This window comes from Rhineura floridana, chromosome 15, assembly GCF_030035675.1.
Source record: "Rhineura floridana isolate rRhiFlo1 chromosome 15, rRhiFlo1.hap2, whole genome shotgun sequence".
In the NCBI taxonomy this organism is placed as follows: Eukaryota; Metazoa; Chordata; class Lepidosauria; order Squamata; family Rhineuridae; genus Rhineura; species Rhineura floridana.
In genome coordinates, this window is record NC_084494.1 from 23,542,053 (window position 1) to 23,564,249 (window position 22,197).

At 44.8% G+C, this 22,197-nt stretch overlaps 2 protein-coding genes across 12 annotated transcripts in view; one reads left to right on the plus strand and one right to left on the minus strand.

Annotated features, from left to right (window-relative positions):
- SCMH1 (Scm polycomb group protein homolog 1) overlaps positions 1-21,722 on the plus strand; it is a 65,164-nt gene extending 43,442 nt beyond the window's left edge. For 10 of the 11 annotated variants that reach the window (XM_061597950.1, XM_061597943.1, XM_061597942.1 and 7 more), the window contains 7 exons: positions 577-703; positions 1,231-1,431; positions 2,474-2,656; positions 10,910-11,038; positions 15,213-15,416; positions 17,141-17,283; positions 19,726-21,722. In XM_061597950.1, the coding sequence (XP_061453934.1) occupies positions 577-703; positions 1,231-1,431; positions 2,474-2,656; positions 10,910-11,038; positions 15,213-15,416; positions 17,141-17,283; positions 19,726-19,851 (1,113 nt within the window). In that variant the 3' untranslated portion in view covers positions 19,852-21,722. The remainder of the gene's footprint in view (positions 1-576; positions 704-1,230; positions 1,432-2,473; positions 2,657-10,909; positions 11,039-15,212; positions 15,417-17,140; positions 17,284-19,725) is intronic. The other variant, XM_061597947.1, reaches the window with a different exon arrangement.
- The window catches only part of CTPS1 (CTP synthase 1), a 40,473-nt gene continuing 37,854 nt past the window's right edge, over positions 19,579-22,197 (minus strand). Inside the window, exon 19 of the mRNA XM_061597953.1 lies at positions 19,579-21,416. The gene's annotated coding sequence lies outside the window, so the exon portion shown is untranslated. The remainder of the gene's footprint in view (positions 21,417-22,197) is intronic.

Genomic DNA, 22,197 nt, shown 5'->3' on the forward strand with positions numbered 1-22,197 from the left:
CAGACCGCTGAATCACTCTGCATACATATTTCCATAACAATAGCAAGTGATGGGAAAGTCATAGCCTGAGAGACCCTGGAGAGCTCCTGTTAGTCAAAGTGGATAATACTGGGCTAGATGGACAAAGAACCTGCTTAGTATAAGGCAGCTTTCAATCTTCTTAAATACAGTTTGAGTGTGGCTAGAAGTGCTACTGAGGTCTGAAAGTACCCATATCGTTTTATTTCTAAAGCTACGAAGTTCTTGGTCTGACCAGCATCTGGATTGAAGGCTGTCTTTGAACCCTTTGTGTAATGCTTTTGAGCTCCACAGAGGATGGGCAGGATGCAAACATAACAAACAAATTCAATTGGTCAGTTCTTTTAAAATACCTTTCTGGTTATGGCTGTAAATATATTTCATGCCCCCTTAATTGTTGCTATTGTCTCAGGTTATTTTTTTTATCCCCTGCACCATTTCCTCCAGATTTTCTTGAGACGAAGTCCTCAGTGGTGTGTTACCTGCTTAACTTTTTTCTTTTGCCTACTTACATTTTTTTAATTATTTAAAGCTTATTAATATAATCTTCTTTTGCAGAGAAAACCTCGAACTTTACTAAATCCAGCACCCACCTCCCCTACAACAAGCACTCCTGAACCTGACACTAGTACAGTACCACAAGATGCAGCTACTATTCCCAGCTCTGCTATGCAGGCCCCTACAGGTAAGGAATTTAGATCATCATCCTCCCTAGGTGTAATATTTCTTTATTGCAGGGGTGCACTGTAGCACAAAGAGGTTTTTAAGGTAATACAAAAATGAAGCTGTTTTTTAGATGCATGGTATGCATACACACACACACACACACACACACACACACAAAATTATCCCTTCCACTTCTGTCTGTATTAATACTGGGTGTGTGTGAAATACAGGAAAAAACTTCAAGTGAATATGCACATCCACTGTTTCATTTTACAGTCACATTTTGAAAACGATTGTTCTGTGATGAGAACCTGTTGGTGCAGTATGAAGACTGAGCCCAACTAGATAACCAGCCCTCAGAGTAAACGGACTTGGGAACTGCTGTCTTGTCTGACACTGCAAGGAAGCTATTCCCAGAATCACTTGATAGTTTTCAGTGATGTAGACCTAAAGAGTCAGTAATCTTCTGTAACCAGAGTTACAGGCGAATCATATTCAGTTCCGCAGTTTAATTATTGAAGGCTTCTGACTTCCTCCCTTCCACAGTTTGTATCTACTTGAATAAAAATGGCAGCACTGGGCCTCACCTGGACAAAAAGAAAGTCCAGCAACTACCTGACCATTTTGGACCAGCTCGAGCATCTGTAGTGTTGCAACAAGCAGTCCAAGCTTGCATTGACTGTGCTTATCATCAACATACTGTCTTCTCATTCCTGAAGCAAGGCCATGGAGGCGAGATCATTTCAGGTAAAGAGCCCGAGCTTATCCTTCCCTGTTTTTGCACAGTGTCCTCTAGGGGGGATATCTTTATAAGCCACAGCTTGGTCATAGTGTTTTCATGACTATCTCAACATATGAGAGAAAAGACAGCCAATTGCAGTGTGGAAATTTTGCCTTATTAGCCAAAATAGGTTACGATCATTTTCCATTCTTACTGGGGTACATTGCAAAAATTCATAGCAGCAAAACTTGCACAAAGTGTTTGTTTGGAAGCCATAGGAATTATTTCTCTGCCCATGCTCGTGTGCCATCTCTCTTGAAACTGGTGGATCTACTCCAGTTCTAACTGTGGTTTGGCTACTACAGATAATCATTCTGATCCTCAAACTTTCCAAAGGAGTCACAAATTCAGCATATAACTATAATGAGAAAATATGGATAATATGCATTTGTAATCAGCGTATAAATGGAAGCCTCAATCTGACCTCGTATAAGTTGAATTCTGACATTTGTTCAACTGTTGATGAAGATGTAAGGTGTAGTATCCTGAACCATCCCACAAATGCTGTTATCGATCTGTACCTGGTTAAAGAGCAGGCAGCAGAGAATAGGATTTAAAAAATAGGCCTCAGTTTGGGCTGGAAGAAGCATCCACTAGGAATGCGTTAACTCCTCTTACTGCCCAGGAGACTAGAAGATGGTGCCAAGCCAGTCTGTGCCGTTTAAAAAGTTGCATCTCCTGTGTTGGGAGCCAGTGAGGCAGTCTTTAATTTTGCTTCTCATTTAGTGTTTTGAGAACCCCCATCACTTTGCTTTCCATGTAGACAATACTCCAGATGTTAATTTTCTTGAATCTGCAGTTCTTTCAGAATGATCCCTGCCTCCAGACTTATTTGCTAGCTTGTGCTTAGTTTGGTGGAAGGCAGGACATAAGTTGTGGTTCCAGTTGTTCAGCAGGCTGAATTGCAGGAGGAGTCCGTGTGATCCAGCAGTCTCAGCCCATCTTTCAATTACATTTGTTAATACAACGTTAATACATTTTGTGGCTCTTTTTTCTTTCCTCCACCAGCTGTGTTTGATCATGAACAGCATACTTTGACCTTACCAGCAGTCAATAGCATCACCTATGTCCTCCGCTTCCTTGAGAAACTCTGCCACAACCTTCACAGTGACAACCTCTTTGGGAACCAGCCATTTACTCAGCATCATGTGCAGCACTCCCGCGAGTACGACCACGACAGGTACCTACCAGGTAGGAGTTGGGGCTGAGAGCTGTTACAGTAATCTCTGCAGATTGAGAAGGTTCTACCAAAAGCTCAGTAGCGCAGATACATTTATTTCCTAGGCAAATGTTACTTTTTTCTTTTCTTGGACGCATTCTGCTTATAGACCATATCTTGTGCACTACTTCTAAACTTAGAAAGCGTTATTAAGCTTTTATTTCCCCTTTTCATTTCTTTGTAAGCAGGGCTGTGTGCGCTGTGCATTTCGACACCTCAGATTCTGTGCTCTGAATACATTAGGTAAACTTAGAACTGTAGCAGTGGCCTTAGGGTAGTGTAAGGGCTCTAACTTGGAATGGCGTATTAGAGCACTGTTTTATGGGTGGCAAGTGAGCACATGCCTTGGGAGTCATCTGTGCCATCACAGAGAATTCTGAGGCATGTGAAATCCACCCAAGTTAGAACCTCTTACGCTACTTCTCTTCTGGCGGGCAGCTCCCACAAAGTGAAGGCTTGCACTAGAATCTTCTGTGATACAAAAGATGGAGTGTGTCAGTAAACATGTGGATAGTCCAAGTACTGGACTTTCAATAAGTTTTTGATAAAGTCCCTCACTGAAGACTCCTGAATAAACTTAGCAGTGGTAGAGTAAGAGGACAGGTCCTAATAAATCAGTAACTGGTAAAATCGTAGTTAGCAGAGAGTTGGAATAAATGGATAGGTTTCAGTTTAGGGCAAAAGAAACAGCCAGTAGGAATGGGTTGTCCTACTGCCCAGGAAGGAAGGTTGCGTTTGATTAAGTTGGTGTTCTAGGCTTCTCCCCAGTTTGTTCCCAGCTTTCGCACAGGACAGAACTATTATTTTCAGCTCTTGTCTCAGTATTTCCTTTCTTCCTATTTGTCTATTGTGCTGTCTTGTTTGCAGCTTCTTAGCTACTTATACTTCTCTCTGCTGCAATCCTGCATTCTTCATTTAAAAAAAACAAAAGCCAGTAGGTATCTTGCTTTCCTTGCTTCCTCCTGTCAATTTCTTCTCTCTCTTCATGGCCCCCTCAGGCAGGCGTTCCTTGAATGCTAGCAAAAGGAAACAATAAACCTACAAAAGCAAAGGGGGGGAAATCTGCTTCTGCCACCACAAAGCTTCCTCCTGAGAGCCTCCACTGTGCATCTCCCAGTGTTTCTCTGGAACAGATAAGGGACCAGATCTTGTGAGCAGATATTTTCAGAATCCGATCATGCCAACAACTATCGCTGTAGCGGCCACCTGATAAACAAACAGCAGATTGAGACAGGCACTACTGCTTCATCTAAGGTGAATTGGGAAGAGTCCTTGAGGAGCAGGGAGGTCTGGTACATGTCATATTGCTTCTGGCAGTATTTTTATTTTTCCAGCATGCACCATTTTCTGAGAGAAAGGATTCAAACAAGAAAGTACCTCTCCACCAGGGGGGCAAAACAGCCCTCTTTAAAAGCGCTTCCTGCTGTAATTGGCCAGAGGCCACCTACATAACATTTGGTCTCTTCCCAATCAGCTCTGACTGTTGCCACTTCATTAATCACTCTGGGGAGGGGCAACTCCAATCAAAATATGCCTGCTTCTCTCCTAGAAGAACTGTTTGTTCAGAGGATTACATAAACTGAAATTGATGAGCTTACCAATCGGGTCTTTCAAGCTGGGCTCAAGAATGTTCCAGGCAAGCAACCATTCCTGGGTCAGCCACTTCCTCACCACCACTACTTCAAAGGGAATTCAGCAGGGGAGGGGGGCATCCAATGCTTCCAATTAATCAAGCAAACTCTCCTCATTCCCCAGAGGCTTCTGATCAGAGTTATCCAGATCCACCCTTGCCTGCTGGTTTCAAATTGCTAGTCCTCTCCTCGAAATGTTCCAACTACTAGGACATCTGCTTCAGATCATGAAGATAGCCTAGAAAAAGAAGGAGAGTTGAATTTGAATGGGCTAACCCAGGTCAGAGCAAAAAGCAACCAAGCTAATCAGGAAGCTCTAGACTCTTTCGTTTCAGGAAATGGAAAAAATCAAGGTCCCAGTGACTGACACCCCAGTGGTTGCACTATGTCGGGGATCATGCTTCCTGAGGACAATAGCACTACTTTTAGAGACCCCAGTGAGTAAAGGGTGGACCTGGCACTACAAAAGTCACATGAGCCTTCTGCCCTAGCTCTCAGAACTTCTTCAGCTACTTCAATGTCTGGAGAATGTCTTCTAGCCAGAGGAACATGGAGCTTGCAAAGTAGAAAACTGGACAACGGAGCCATCCATGAAGCTATACTCGCAAGGTTAGCTTCATTCATTGCAGATGCCATGCTGGGCACTTGGCTACTAGCCATGATGGCTATGCCTCCACTGTCAGAGGCAGTATGCTTCTGAATACCAGTTGCTGGAAATTGCAGAAGAGGAGAGTGTTCTTGCACTCAGGTCCTGCTTGCAGGCTTCCCACGGGCATCTAGTTGGGCTCTGTGAGAACAGGATGCTGGACGAGAAGGGCCACTGATCTGATCCAGCAGGATCTTCTTATGTTCAGCTTCTGCGAAGCCTATTGCAGCATCCATTGCAGTGAGAAGCTCTGTAGCTCAGTGGTAGAGCATCTGCTTTGCATGCAAAAGATCTCAGGCTCAATCCCTGGCATCTCCAGGTAAAGCTAGGAGAGACCCTGTCTGAAATCTGGGAGAGCTGCTGCCACTTAGTGTATACAGTACTGAACTAGACGGGCTAGTGGTCTGAGTCGGTATAAGGCAGCTTCCTTTGTTCCCTGTGGCTCCACCACTGGAATGATCAACTTATCAGCTTCCTTTAAATGGGCACGCCTGTTTGATGATGAGATTCTCATGGAAGCTAAAGATAAACATAAGGCTGTGCCTTCTTCATAAAAGGAAGAGAAGAGGCAGCCTAGAGTATCCCTCTTGTTCCAGTAGAATCTTCTTTCACTTTAGGGAACAAAGAAATCCCAAAGCAGTGTAGTCTACATTTCAATTCAACCCCAGGCTCCAAACACCAGACTGGCTCAGCCCCAGGCAGCTAAAAGCTGCAGGCAGCAGTTTTGATTCCAGGCTTCCTGCAGTGTGTGTGTGGGGAGACTAAAGTTCCTCCTTCCTGCCTCGGTGGCTTCAGCAATGGATGCCTGGATCCTCAGTAAGATTAGGCATGGCCTGCTCATAAGTTTCAGTCCAGGCTGGCCAACAAATTTTGTCCTTCCCTAGCATTCAGATAAAAAAAAACAAAAAAATGAGATAAATCATTCAACACCTGTTGAAAATAGAGGCTATAGAATCTTTTCTCCCAGAAGAGAAATACTCAGGGGTCTACTCCTTCCATGAACAAATCTGTCACATGTCAAGTTCAGGATGGAATCCCTGAACACCACCAAAGAAGTCCTTCATCTGAGTGACTAGTTGGCCTCAATAAATCTGATGGAGGGATACCTACATGTCCCCATTGCCTCACCCCACAGACATTTATTCAGGTCCACCTATAAACAGGAATATTACTAATATGCAGCTGTGCCATTTGGCCTAGCATCAGTCCCCTGCGTTTTCATGAAGCTTATGATACTGGTGGTAGCACACCTTTGTCTTCAAGGCATCCACATTATACACTTACCTTGATGTCCTGTTAGGTTGCCATGCAGAGCCAAAGCTCAATTAGGCCTGCAGGTTATCATTGTCCTCCCTGAGGGATCATGAGTTTCTAGTAAACCTTCAGAAAGCTAGCTTATCCCAGCTGGGAGGCTCCAAAACCAAGGGACAGTGTTATACACAGAGCAATGGTTTATCTTCCTTTCACAGGGAAGAAGTTTCAAAAGCTGTCTTGCTGCAAGCAACCTGATGTCACGACAATACTCTAGTATTTAGGGGTTCTTCCCTTGGGGTAACTCCATTTCAGACATCTGCAGAGGCTTCTTAGAATTAGAAATAGCTCAGAAAAAAATCCAACAGATGCCCCTCCTTCTTCAGGTCTTCCAGTCCTTCAGCTGGTGGCTAACCCTACCAAGGACACCACTATTCTTGATGCCCGGGAGGAGTGCTCTCGCAAGGAATCTAGCCATAACATCAGCTGACTGAAACTAAGGACACTCAACCCAACTCCACATGCCTTGGAGCCCCTTCTCCACCAACATGACCTGCAATAGTCAAAGCTCACCTAAACAAACAGGAGGCACCAGGTCCAAGTCTTTTCATATACAAGGTGAATCCCTTATGATCTGGGTGGAAGACAACATATTGTCATTTTTGGCCTGGCACATACAAGGGATACTCAGTACAGCTGCCAATCTGTGGATCAGGGAGACTGGACCTTATCTCAAGAGGCATTTGAGGCCCTTCAGGAGTGCTTCAGCACTCCTCTTCCGGATCTGATTGCAAACAAGCCACTTTTTCATGTGGTAACTTTCCAGCTGAGCAGAGGGCATAGATGCACTCCACTCTACCTGGTGATGGTGGTGGGGGCTTCCAGTATACTTCCCTTCATTCCTGTCCTGTGCAAGGTCCTAAGGGAAATAAGGCTAGAAAGAACCATGATTCTGGTCGCCCCTCACTGGCCCTGGAGGCTGTGATTCTTGGAAATCCTACAGCTAGTGTAATCAAGCCCATGGCTCCTACTTTGTACTCTGGGCCTCCTGTCCCAGGGCCTGCTGCTGCCACCTGGTGAGTGAACAGCAGCCCCTCCTCACTTAGGTACCCACCAACCCAAAGTGGTCCATGTGATGTTGTTCTCTAGACAGACTCCCACTATTCGAATACATGAGACAACCTGGAAGGCCTTTGTCATGTGGTGCGACCCCCAAGGCCTAGATTGCAAAACTGCAGGCATTACAGAGCTTCTGAGATTCCCTGAGCCTCAAGCCCTAGACTAACAAGCCTTGGCTCTGTCTTCCATCCTCCCAAAGAAAGGATCAAAGTCATTGAGGAGCCACCCTACACTAACAGAGGTTCCTGAGGTGCTGCCTTCCTCAGCCCTCATGTGCTTCATAGATTTCCACCATGAAGTCTGCAAACAACCCTTAAATCCCTCACTTCACCTCCATTTGTATCACTGAAAGAGGTGTCACTTGTACTGTTTACAAGCGTGCTTTATTTTTACTGTAAGTCACCTTGAGCCATATAGTGGAAAGTGGGGTATTCAAAAGTTTGTTGTACTGGTAGCCATTAGTACAGCTCATAGTCTTGGAACTTGGAGCCCTGCCCATGAGAAGCCACCTGTGTTTTCCACAGTGATGGAGTCATCCTGCAATGTTAATACCAAATCCTTCAGGCGCTCTGACTCCCTGTTTATTTAATTCCTCCCTAGGTCCCTGGGGAAGAAGGCCTGTAATGCTACAGTTGCATGGTGGCTTCAGGCAAGTATAGCCATGGCCTATGAACCCCAACACCTCCCAGGGGGTCACAGCTTCCTCTACCACAGGGGTGGTCATAATGGCTGTGTTTTCCAGCAACACACCCCTCCTTGAAATCTGTAGGGCTGTCATGTGGAAGTCCCCCTCAACCTTCACTAAACATCGTAAGATTAACTCTTTTACCTCGGCAGACAAGTGCTATAGCACATAGTGCCCCCTCCACAATTATGCCCATTGTTCTCTCTTAGTTTCTGCCTGAGATTCAGGTTATCTTAGGCATATCCCATTCCTACTGGATACCTCTTTCACATCAAACTAAGAAAGAAATGGTGGACACTTCCTGTCAGTGTCCATTCTGCTTTGGGGTGGACAAGGCATCCAAGCCTCACCTTATTATTTTATATAATTTTTATTTTTAATATAATATAAGCTTAAAAAGACCAATGGGGCCATCCCGTATGTCAGGGATAGAGAATTTCAGGCCCCAGGGGCTGAATGTGGCCCTCCAGGCCTCTCTCTCTGACTCTTGAGACTCTCCCCCAAGCCGCACCTCTCCCAAGCCCTACTTTGCACCCTCCTTGAGTGTTTTTGCCTGTCCTTGAATTCTAATAATGCCTCTTGTTTGCCTGGATGGAAGAGGGGTGTGTGTAGAAAGTAGCTACTGTACAAAGATAAAATTTACATTAATCATTTCACCCATCACCAGCATATGGCCCCTGGAAGGTTGCCTGGTTGGAAATGCAGGTCTCAGTCTGAGAAAGGTTTCCTCACCACTGCAATGATGTCTTCTCCAAGTTGTTGCTATACCCTGATGCTTCCAGCTTGTGTAGGGCCTCCTGCTTTGGGTGAGGGGGACTCTTCTGTACCAGATTCGTTTATTGCTACTATGATTTTATTTCACTTCACTTCACATCTTAGGTACACTCTGTCTATAAACTGGGTGGAGCCTAGAGCACCTGCCAACATATAAAATTTAATTGCATCTTCCATGCCTTCCTGGGCGGTAAAAGGACTTGGACCGTTGGATGCCTCCATTCATCCCAAACCCTGAATGGACATCCACACTTCTTTCTCACGATGGAAGGTTGTGAGAAGTGTGGGTCCCTAAGGATCTTTATTGGAACCAGCGATCTAGAGCTAGGGGTCAGCAGTTTTTTTGATGACACCAAATTGTTCAGGGTAGTAAAAACAAAAAGGGATTGCAATGGGCTCTATATGCAGATGGATTAGATCAGAGAACTTCCACCAGAAAGAGATTTGCCCCTCCCCTTTAGCCCCGAGACTGACAGCCAACCCTCATTTCATTCCAGCCTGTAGAAGGTTACAGGTTACTAATTTTGATCAAATTTTGCCTGCTGTCAAATGGATATAATATTTTAAAAACTTTCAAATCATGTTCAGGCATGGCCAGTCCTGCAGAAATTGTTCCTAGTACTGATTGCCGTCAGAACAAGGTAAATTGAATTGTGATATTAGTGTGCTGACAGGGCATCTTCTGGTTTACTGGTCTACAAGTTGCTCTGATATTAAACGTGTTTGATCCTCTGCTGCACAGAGAGATCCATAAGCAGAATCAAATGCATTAATCCTTGTGTCAGTCTCCTCTTTCCAAAGAAGAAAACACATATGCAAAATGGAGATTCTAAGGGGGCATCTCTGAAAGTCCATGTCCAGGTGGCAACTTCCTGTGTCCTGCCTGGGCTGCTATAGCATACGGGAAAGAGTGAGGAAATGTTCCAGTGAAAGGCAGGTTGACTTGCACTCACTTCAGGCAAGAAACTGAATGGTCTGGATTGGCAGCTACCAGCATGAGCCAAAGCACTGACTTAGCATGTCTGGACCGGGGTGGTGGTGGCAAGTGCTGGAATGGTCTGCGCAGCTAGAGCCATCTGGAAGTGTCCCATTTGACAAGTTCTGCTGTCCAGTCACCATGTCTCAGAACTGCCATGCTAGTACCCTGGTTACTTGAAAAGGTGGGGACAGAGGTCATTGTATTTCTGAAATACACAAATTCTAAATAAAGCACTGTGTTAAACAAAAACTTGTGCTAATGAAATGATGGATGAATTGTATCTATTTCTGTGAGTTGAAACACTCAGTTTTACTGGGGTTTTAATCATTTTATAAATGTTGCACCGTTACCACTGTTCAGAGATGTCATAAATAGAACTGCTGGCAACTAACTTCACATTGTTAAACCTACTCCCTGAAACCAAAAGCCACAGGTCCCCTATGACCTTTGAGAACCATTTGGAAAAGCACGATTGCAAATATTCAATGAATAACACTGAATAATTAGTGTTAATAGTAAGCTCCATGTGATTTTGCAATGAGAAGTCATGCAAAACAACTGAAGTGATCAAATTCTCTATAAAGAGGCATTTTTATCAGCCACCTAGGTGTCTGCCATGCAGTGATAAATGTGAGTCTTGATGGGAAGTATTTAGCAGTTTCACAATCGGGAGAACAAAAGGAATATCAGTTTGGAAAGATTTTTCCTAAATGGCACACCTGCTTTAAAGGTGAAAGAACAGAGCAGCCTTTCCCAACCAGTGTGCCTCCAGATGTTGTTGGACCACAACTCCCATCAGCCTCAGCCAGCATTGCCAATAGTCAGGAAAGGTGGGAATTGTGGGCCAACAACATCTGGAGGCACACTGGTTGGGAAAGGCTGGAATAGAGTGAGGGCAGAATGGGAAGTGCCACTGCCTCTCTCAAGTCTTCCTGTATGAAATGGTCCAAAGTGCCTGGCAGGCATGATTTATTTTGGATCAACTAGAGATTTCAAATTAGTAATTCATTTCTGTAACTCTGGTGTCTGTTGGCTGAGTTACGGACAGCCGTGTGCGGTGGAAGTTAACTGGTGATCTTGGGCAGGGCTGATTCCCAAGGGAGACTCTGGTCCTAAGCAGAGTTTGTTCTCTCTTCCTAGACAGGAGCATTTCGTTACATGGCTCTCTACTGGGACCAGGCCGGGGTACAAAGAGATATTCACAAGATTCCCCTCCATACAGTGCTCTCTCTCCCAAGTTACCAAAGAATGACCATCACCCTTTGGAAGGTGAGCACAGCATCTTTTTCCCAGCCTGGCTGTTAATATTAATTATGAAGCAGCATAGGTTGATGAAGATGTATGAAGACATATAGCAGGCCCAACTCAAGTAGTAGTCTTCTAGTCTGGTCCTTCATTGTTTAGGGCAGCCTTTGCTAACCTGGTGGCCCCCACATGTTTGGGACTACAGCTCCCATTACCCCCAGCTCCATCTGGAGGGCACCAGGCTGGCAAAAGCTGGTTTAGGGCTTGTCCAGATAGTGACTTTCTGCTCTTCTGTGTCTCCTCTTGAACAACTAGGATTGCACCAGGTGTTTCAGAGAAAGGGAAGTACATCCTTGCCCCCCCTCCATTGCTGGGACTATACCACCTGCTTGGTCCCTGTTAGCTGTGTGTACCACTTAGGAGTAGGGTTGCCAGGTTCCTGGCCTGAGACTGATCCTGTATCTTCAGGAGAAGACAAAGTCAGCCAAATGCAACTTTTAAAGATACAGGAAGACCTCTTGGAGGCTGGGCCTGGCAACCAAGAGGTCTTCTGTATCTTTAAAAGTTGTGCAGGGGGAAGGGAGAATTCCACCTTGTGGTTTTTCTCATTACAGTGTTGCAAGAACACCTGCACTTGGCTGACTTTCTCTTCTCCTGAAGACACATGATCATTCTCAGACCAGGAACCTGGCAATCCTACTTAGGAGTGAAGCAACCCGGTCCCATATATCTGAACTGCAGAAATCACTCCTGATCCTCCAAATCATCGGACATCTGTCCAGGACTTACTGAATTTTGTGAAAATCAAGACAGGGAAGACTGAAGGCTCATCTGGGCTGTACTTCATGTATGCCGAGTTTAGTACGAACAGCTAAGAGTATTAAAAGATCCCTTTTTTCTTAAGTTATCACTGTGGTGAATGTAGGAAATTGGCTAATAATGCAAAATTCAAAGCTGACACTCATCTCAGTTGTATTGATCAGTGCAGAATTCTTGTGGGCTGATATAGGTATGGGTGGATCAGCCTGTTTTCAGCTTGTTTCAGTTTTATGTGTTCATGTCATAAGTCTGTTCCATCCCAGTTTTGCAATCTGCCACTTTTTAATCCACATGAAGGTTCATATTTTAAATGTGTGTATTTGAGCTCCCCCCCCCAAAAAAAAAATTGCTTCTAACAGCTTTCCCTCTTAAATATGCATTTTACTACATTTTTTGAGCCAGGACCTGCATCACAAAATTCAGAGAAGTATGAAATTGAAGACTAACTGTGTTCCAATCTGCACATTAGTTTTGGGAGATCTAAAGAAGTTCAATTCATATCATAATTTGCAAAGAACAAATTCCTCAGGCATCCCTAGGGCTGAATCACCTGTATCACTGGCTATTGCTGTCAGAAGTACTGACACAGTACACTCAGTTCTTAAAATTAGTGCCTTCTGGATAAGCCCTGAAATCCTTTAATTCACTTAATGTTTGAGGGTTGCCAGAAAGGCAAAACAGCACTAGCTTTTATTATACTCTGTCTTAGTGCCCCTACTATTGTCCCTCTAGATTAGCAGCTAGTTCTAGCAATTCTGCTGCTACAGCAGTAGAAACTCTGGTCTTATTTGAACAACATGCTGAATAACAGCCCCTGGTCCCAGAGTGCTAGGCTTGGGTGTCAGAATTTTCCATATTTTGTGGGCAACCTCACAGCTTGATTTTAGTGAGCAGAATTGGGCTATATTTTGTGTTTCACTATTTCATCCCTGTTTACATGAATCCTTAACTATATTTTGGCAACCCAAAGGTATATTTCCTCAACACCCTGCTTTGCCTTCCACAAAACTTTGACATTACCCCTTTATTTAAGTAGCCACTAGATTCAACAAGGCAGGGCTTGTGTCTCTCTCTCAAAAAAGGTGCAATTTTTACAGCAAGAAATTGCTCCATTTTTTCACTTCATTTGAACGTGTGCTTCTCCTATATACTGTCAGCATTAAAACTGCTAGCACTTTGGAGACTGAACTTCAACCTGACATTGGCCACACAAACAGCGATCTGTCCAAATGATGGAACTAATACCCTGGTTGGTTGATAGTTAATGGGCTTCAAATGAGAAATGAAGGACTTGTTTAATTTGACTTAACTGGTGAATACTGAACACGTTCAAGAGTCATTGAGTTGTCTGGTTCTGGTTCATATGTTCTGAAAGCTTATTTTATCACGTATTGTAAATGTTTCCAATTTATATTATCAAAATGAATTCTTTGTTTGGATTGTTACATTGTGTTTGAATGTTACAATAATGTTATATTGATATGCATTTTTTTCCTTCTGTGTTGTGAACCATTTGGGGCACATCTGTGCAGAAAAGCGGAAACAAATAAAGTAAAGAAATAATAATTGAGTTACCAACATATGGCATCTGTTTGGGGGCTTTTTAGAGAACCAGTGCCATTATTATTCAGCCAATCAAATCCTCATTAAACACAGGTACCCTAAGATCAGCCTGCACAAGCTTCCCTGTCTATTCACACAACAAAGGAGGCAAGTAACAGTCTGTACCCCCTGAGAGGCGTTATTGGTGCAGGTTTCTTCTGTGCCAGCAACCGACATTCTAATTCATGTGCACTTTTGGTTTGAGTTTTTCATCACTGATTTTCAAGGCACAAAGGACTATGCCTTCTTTCGAAGTAGCTAAAAGTCACAGTTGGTAACACATCTTTATAAGGATTCACTAAAATGCCATATAAACTAGTGAGCAAGTGCTCCAGAACACTTCTTCAGGTTGGATGATAAGCAAAAAAGGGGGATCACTTTAAGCTCTCTATCTGTAGATAGGTGTCTGCTATAGTTACACCTTTTCAGTGCAGGTTGTGTTAAAGTTTTGATTCTGTATGAAAGTAGCTTGAACCCTCTTCTCTCCTATCCCTATGACACTGCCCAATTGACTCTACTAGTATCATTTTTCAGGGGGTGTGCTTCATTGTTCCTCCATTAAAGAATGGAGAAGGCCACAGCTAGAGGAAGAACTTTATTTCCCCACTGATCTTGGAACCAGGTTTAGAGCTAGTCTAAATGTTGTTTCTCCCTCTTCCCACCTGCATCCTCGCAATGAGTTTCCCTGCCTAGCAGCTTAAAATGTACGTACCAACCAAGTGATGAAACTATGTCGTGTAATGTGTGGTTTTGTGCATGTTCTACCAAAGAGCCAGAAACCTGGCACAAGAAAGCAGCTGGGACACAGATGAAGGAATGTCTAAACTGGCTCTACTCTAGTATGCAAAGGGATTAAAAGAGGAGCTGGCATAATGACTTGATAAGAAATTAATTCCCTGTTAGCTTCTTGGAGCGTTGAGAGGTGAAAATAAATAGATTCAAGAAGGTCCCGGCTTTCTAACTGCTCCATTTTAATACCTTCCCACCATGGCAGACCAAAACAATGTTTGGATTGCCAGTAAAAAGAAACAACTACAAGCCTCTCCCACTGTGATGGCATGGTTTAAAGAAACATTCAGGAGTGTCCCAGAATGGATACACATATTGTATTGTACAGAAGGCATTTTTAGTCTTGTAGCTTAGTGTCCCAAATAAAATGAGCATCTGTTTCTATAAAGCAGGGATGGGGCATGTCAGACCTAGGAGTGAATGTGGCCCTCCCAGGGTGTCTGGCCCTTGGGACTCTCCCCAGACCACACTCCTCACCAGCCCTGCTTTGCACCCTCCGTCAGTGTTTTTGCCTGGCTGGAATGAGTCCTTGAACTCTAATAATGCTTCTTGCTTTCATAGATGAAGGAAGAGGGGGTGTGAGCCAATAATCATTTGTTGCTCCACCCACTTTTGGTTTTGGCCCAACCCACCACTGGCATGTGGCCCCTGGAAGATTGCCTAGAAGGGAATGTGGCCCTTGGGTTGAAAAAGCTTTCCTATCCCTGCTGTAGAATCTGCCCAGACATTTTTGTCATGGTCAAACATAAATTACAAACAAAAACATGAACAGTAAGTTGCAAAGAGTTTGGATTAGCAAATCTAGCTGATGGGGAAGGGGAGGTCACCCCAAAAGAACTGGAACTCGGTTATGAGCAAAGTGATTATTCCCCTTGTTTTTTCCTGACATTCTAGCTGGGCAAAAGCCAAGTGTTTGGCTGTTTGTGTACATTGCAGAACTGTGGGTGGTGGCTGCACATCTCTCATCAGATGCTTGTGTGTCTTCCAGGTGAAACTTTTGTTTTGAGTGATGGCCTGCCAGGTTCCTTGGAGCCTCGCCTAGACCCCATGGACTCTGCCTTGAATGCTGTCAGTGCGTCCAGTCCCAGCAGGAATTCAAGAGACTACAGACTTCAAGGATATAGGCACCTTCACCAGCCCTCCAGCCTTTCTCAGTGCGGTACCTCTGCCTTGCATAGACTTAGTGCTGGGGGTAAGAGAGATAAAACACCTTCTGTATGAAGCACTGCTAGCTCCAGTCTTGTGTTTCTGGTGCTAGTAAATAACAGGGAAGGCGTGAGAGTCATATGCAGGCTTAGCATACCTTTGAGCTGGAGAGATGCTACTTTCCAGCATTCCTTTTAAAACCATTGCACTGGGGTTGGCTACATGGATTTCTGAAGTGACTGGTGTTGAAAGGACAGAGATGTAACTGCAGTCCTTTCCCAAGTAACATATGCTTGACTCTGATGTTTTCTTATGATTCTTTATTTAATCATTACAGAGTAGAGAGAGGTAAAATAATATATTGTGTAACACTTATTCAGGCACCTCAGCCAGAGCAGATAAAAATACCAAAATAAAGCCATTGAAGTCTATTTTACAACTTAATATGTACCTTATTAAATACATGTTGATATACATAACTGCTAAACACCATGTTTTTGTTTATATTCAGACTTTTTTATTGGATGTTTATCCTTGGTATTTAAATCTTACTAAGTTTCTTCAAATTATAACATAGAAAAATGCACAATGCTTTAACATTTCCCCTCCTCCCATCCAAATGTTAGTATATTATATCTTTCCCCCCACACACACATATAATTCTGTACCAACATTTAATGACACAGGCCCAGTTCACATGTAACACCCCCCTGGGCTCCTGCTGGGAGGAAGGGCGGGATACAAATCAAATAATAAAGTAAATAAACACTATGCTGTGTCATGGCTTAGCGCAAACAAGCAAACGTGTGGGTTTTGTGGAGCAAACTTCACAGCCGCTGCCCTCCTCCCCCAATCCTGCTGCTCCTCTGGTACCCAGGGCAAAGCCATGGTTTGGCTAAGCGTTGCATTTGAACCCAGGCTTGTGGTTTGTCTCATTTGTCTGACAAACCTTGAACAGTAAGCTTGATTACAACGTGTGGTTTATCTGGAGCAAGAGAAACCATGAGCCCAGGTTCAGATGTAATGCTATGCCAAACCATAGTTTATACTAGGGCAGAGCAGCAGCAGCAGCAGGACCAGGGGAGGAGCACAGCAGAATGAGAGCAGAGTAATTCATTCCAAACCATCGTTTGGCTTAGTGTTCTATGCGAACCGGGTCCCATACAGACAAGTCATGATAAAAAGGCAGCAGGAAGGGAAAAAACTGAAATTAAAGGACAAGTAGTGTGTTAGTGGGTGGGGCTTCAAGTTTACCCAACTGGATGTTTGTTAAATATAGCATAGAGAGTTCATGTGTGAAGGGATGATCCATGCCCATTTACAGTCCAGAACTACAAGCTGTAGTCCAATGTACTGCATTTCACCTTCTCAGCGCATCACCGTTTTCAGTGAGTTATTGAAACTGGTGTACCAAAGCAACCGAAAAGAAGCAAATGGAGAGCCAATACTTTAAGTGGCCCAAGTATAGTTTTGGAGGAGGGATAATGGGGAGTTATATGGGCACAAACCAGCAGGAGTCTATTCAGTAGTGTGGCAACTAGAACTGGATCATTTTAGCATTCTGTGTAACGTATTATTTCCCAAGCCCGATGGAAGAAAAGTAGTGACATGCGCTGTTGATCATGTGAAAATGTTCTGTGCAAACTGAACAGTAACAGTGACAAAAATGGTGATGGTTATTTGGAAAAAAAAAATCCTAAGTAGCACAGAGCCCTGTGTCTCTCTTGGGCCAGAATATTTATTTATTTGGTTTGCTATTGTGCCCTCTAGGCTCTGACAGATACCTTGCTCCTCGAGACACCTTACGGCTGGGCAGCCGGGACCCCTCTGCCTGGACAGTGGAAGATGTCATGCAGTTTGTGAGGGAAGCTGACCCCCAGCTGGGACCCCATGCAGACCTCTTCCGAAAACATGTAAATATGATCCAGGCCATGGGGGTGGGGGCAGGGGCTCTTTTTGGATAGAGCACAGCCGTTCTCTCCTCCTGCTGCAAGTACCATTGCAGAGCAACTCACCGCCACCATGGGACAGTCCTTAACAAAGAATCCCTACTTTTACAAAATTTACTTTATACCAAGTTCTTTCCTTCTCTGGGAGCTTCAGCCCTTGACTAGTCTTCACTGCACAGAGATCGTGTCACAAGAAGCAAAGTTCCAGCAGCTACCCATGCTAATTGGAACAGGGTAATTCAGGCAATGCGTGTGTGCATGTCTGTATGCATGTGTGACTGGCCATCAGATGTAGAGCAAGGACCAAAGCAAAAGGCAAAATCCCTGCTGCATGTCTTGCCAAGAGCAAGCTTGCTTCCCGAGTAGTATGAAAAAGCCATCTTGGTTTACCGGTCTCACATAGATCGGTACAGCTATCAAAAGGGACATACTTGCCTTGACTTAGCGTAAAATAGGCACAATGCCTTTTATAGCACAATTAAAATGTTGCGCTAATACATAGTGGAAATCACTTTCCACTTTCTGCAGCTCTAGCGATTCAAAGCAGTAATGGGTAATAAATGTTAGTGTTTGCATTCCCCTCTATTCCCATGGCTAAAAAGGATGCACAAACGTTGTCGTTCATGGAGCCATTTCACACTGCCAGAGAGGGAGCAGTGCACACGTGGGAGATGTTTAATGTAGAATGGAGCCACTGGGGGAAAGGTGAGACTGTGAAGTAGGAACATTTCCTGGTGAGACTTAGTTGCCAACTCAGTCCCGCCCAGCAATAGCTGTATATTTTATAGAACCGAATGCAGCCTTCACATTCCCATTCTCCTCTATGCACCTTTTCCCAGGCATATAGCCAAGAGCCTAATAGCTGGGCTCTAAGTGCTAATAAGGATCTGCCTCATTCACGGGGGGCTTCTTGGGATTTCACAAATTAAACAAAACCTGCCCATTATAGACTGGAAGGGAGAGGTGAAGGGGTGGGTGGGAAACCTTATTTCCACAGTACACAAAAGGCTCCCATGGAAGTCACAGTCTGGTGACGGCATCAGCTTTGATTTCACTTTTATTCATACCAGCACATGCAGATGAAGCAAACCTGTACAGTTCAAGGAGAGCGGAGGGAGATTGCTGACGGTGGGCAGTGTTCGAAGGGGAAGGGCGAGAGATTGACGCTGGCTCCCATCCAGGATCCAGTGAGACGGAAGGGAGCTGATGAGAGACCCAACACTCGTGTTCTTTCATTCCACACAAGCCAGGAGGGGGAGGCTTGACCTGTTACACTGGATGGCAGATTTGACTCCCTAGCAGTCTCACCTTTCAATGCAGCTATGCCGTTCAGCTTCAAAAGCATGGGGATATGTCTGAAAAAGACCTCCAGTGACGTGCAGAACTTGTTCTCCTTGCCTGTTTTTAGCAAAAGCAAAATTGTACTCAGTTTGCTTCTGTGTGTGCAGACTGCGAATTTATTTATGCATTCATTTTTGTATAAAGGGCATAACAGCCTTGGGTAGAGAGTAATTCGGTTGGAAAACCTTTGGAGAAAATGGCCAGAGGTCAGATTTCTCCAAATATCCAGGGCAGCTTTAGCACAGGGATGGCCAGCTTAGGGCTCCCGTCTCTTTAGAGAAGGGTAGAGAATGAACTCCAATTGCCATCAGCTTTCAAAGTCAGGGAGGGTGAGAGTCAGGAGTCTGGTCACAAGTTCCCCATATCTGCTCTAAACAGTTGGGGTGGAGGGAGCAGGGATGGATTTTTCATGGAGTAGGAACGTAGAAACACAGGAAGCTGCCTTATATTAAGTCAGATGGTTGGTCCACCTAGCCCAGTATTGTCAACCCTGACTGGCAGCAGCTCTCCGGAGAAGAGTGTTACCTAGCACTTGCTAACCGCTTGTCTTAGCTAGAGAGACCATGAATTGAGCCTGGGACCTTCTGCGTGCAAAACATATCCTCTGCCGCTGAGCTATTGCCCCACTTTGCTACTGGCTTGCAGCAACACTGTGTATATCTAGATGTACCCTACTGCAGCGCTGCAGAACCTGTAGCCCTCCTGATGTTGCTGGATTCCACTCCCACCAGCCCAAGCCAGCATCACCATTACTCAGGGTTGATGGGAGTTGTAGTCCAGGAACATCAGGAGGGCCACACATTTCCCAGGCCTGTCTTAAAGGTTGTGCAAAGAATGACACTCTGACAGCTGCTGCTTGTTTTGTTACAGTGCCTCAGGGCTCTGAAAAAGCAGCACCTGGAAGAACTTCTGTTTTCTAGGCAATTGACGTTGAAAAGTTGGCCAGCCATTGTATCATCCCAAGCCTCCTCTTTCAAGTTTCCTGCCATGTTGAGGCATTAGCTTGCTGTGAAAAAGTTGGCCAGATTCGGCATAAATGTGGTTCTTTCTGCTCTGTGCTTCCAGGAGATTGATGGCAAGGCCTTGCTCTTGTTGCGCAGCGATATGATGATGAAGTACATGGGCTTGAAGCTGGGGCCAGCGCTGAAGCTTACCTACCACATTGACAAGCTAAAGCAGGGCAAGTTCTGAGAAAGATGTCTCCTGCAGTCTCGGCTGAACTCCCCATGCAGTTAGGTACACATGCCTGCCTTCCTCGCCTGCCACATCACAGCATTGTGAGGATACCTTCTTTGCCAGCATAGAGAAGCAGGTGTCCTGGAGAGAAGGCCCTAGGCATCACTAACCATCAAATGAGACTTGGGCTTGTTGGCACAAAGGGATGGATGCTTCCTCCGTTTTCTGCAGGCGGAGTTTCGGACCGCAGTCCAACTTACAAGGAAGAAAATGCTTCTCCTGGTGTGTCTGGAGCTTTGGCAGAGCCACGCTCATGTCTGACATGGCTCTTTTGGCTCTTCTTCCTTTTCAGATGCACCACATTCTTTTTGTGCCCTCCTCAAGAATCCCCTTCATGCCATATGAAGAGTATGGTTTGGACTCAAAGTTGGCAATGCCAGGAGGTGTTCCCTTTTCTGTGGCATACAGGACAGATAGACTGACTGTGAGAAGCCAACTATGCCATGCAACAAGCAGCTGCTGCTAACCAGTTTGTTTACTCCCTGGGATAGCTGCAGCGGTGGTGGGTTAAGGCAAAGGACACCCCACCCTCCTGACCCTGCCATTTCTTCATTTGGTGCTGTTATTGCCTTTTCCTCCCTGGAGGTCTCAAGCTAGCAGTTTTCCTGAGTTGCTGGCAAGAAGAGGGCAGAAAGATCTAATATTTATTTGGAATAAGGAGGGGAGCATAATCATGATGGGGCACAGCAGTGGATCTGCATAGGTATTGCCATCGCCCACCTTTCCAGCTCTCTTAAGTGAGCTGGGTAGAATGGGGAGGAAAATGTAGGTCCCCTTACTCTAGCATCACACAACACCCAGTTGAATAACACAACTTTTTTTTCCCTACGAGCCTGAAATGTTTTTTCCTATTTGCTATTGAAATGGCAACTGTTTTAACTTTTTTTCCCGGGGAATCCAGTGTTTATTCCACGATGGTACCATTTCCCCCTCCGGTCTGTCAGAGCCCTGCAGCTGTAGCTACTTGACAAGCGTGTGGGATATCGGATGGATGGGGAACAGGTATTTAGACGGTTTGTCCTTCCCTAGCTCAAGCGGGGAACATGAATTGTTTTGTTTGTATGTATTCTGAAAAATGTTTAACGTATTTATTTTTTATGGCACTTGAGCGGTGGCCCACAATGTCTGAGGAGAGGGCTTTTTGCTGCTGGCCAATGGGAACAGGAAAAGGTGGTAAACTGGTGCCCCAAAGCTCTGCCCCTCTCCAGGTCCTCGACTGAAGCCTTCTTTGCTTCCAGAAAGCAAAATGAGTTGTTTTGATTCCTCCACTTGCTGGAGATGTCCCTCCACTTGCCCTTCCTTTGGAATGCAGACAAATGGACCTTGAGATTCAGCTGTGCTTGGCTGTTTACCTGCCCCATGCTCACAAAGTGGAGGAGGAGAGTGTTAAGATGCATCTCCTTATAGGCACTTCCCTCTTCCTAACTTGCTACCTTCCCTGTGGATGGTTCTTCCTCTCCCAGGCTCTTGCAGAAGAGGGACTTTTCGGGACTGGTCCAGAAGAGGAGATTAGCAACAACCTAAGATGATAGTTGATAATAATGCAAAATCAAGCAATGAAAAATTCAGAGGCAATAAGCCAATTTAGGGAAAGAGCCAGAGCTCACTGCAGCAGAATGGGGTGGGGTGTGACTTGGCCAACATTTTGGATTGTCTGGTGTAGCCCTTTTTGTAGGGGTTACCTGTCTCTGCCATTACTGCCTGGCTGCAGAATACTATTTCTGTGAGCACTGCCTGCTGCCGGTAGCGGGGGCAAGGGGCTGCCAACATTCTTTTCTGCACTTATTCTGTTGATTTTGTTTATAAATAAAAAGGAAAAAAACTAGGATGGGTTGAACTCTGCTGTGATTCTTTGCTGATTGTGATGCTATGAACAACTTAAAACACTGAATGTTGTGAGGAGGAGGTAGATTTACCCAGCCCAAAGCAGTGCGGGGCCCCTAGGTTATCCAAAAAAGCTGGGGAAACTTAATTTCATCCCCCACCATGACAACATAGTCTGAGATGGGGTCACCAGAGACCACTAACCAGTTTTCCACTTGCAGCCCCTTTTCTCTGTCCATACAAGTGACTAATAACCTTTAAAACAGGGAAAAGGAGGAAATCATAAAATGTCATGGGTATGTTGCCATTTGCATATTAAGTGCATTAAATGTGACCCAGCAGACCTGGAATGCATAGATAGGTTAGGGTAACTCTTACCTTTGTACAGGCTACATTCCTGCCATGCCAAAATCAGAGTTTTCTACACTCGCATACACACCCCAACCTCTCCATCTTCCATCCAGGTAAACAAGAGGC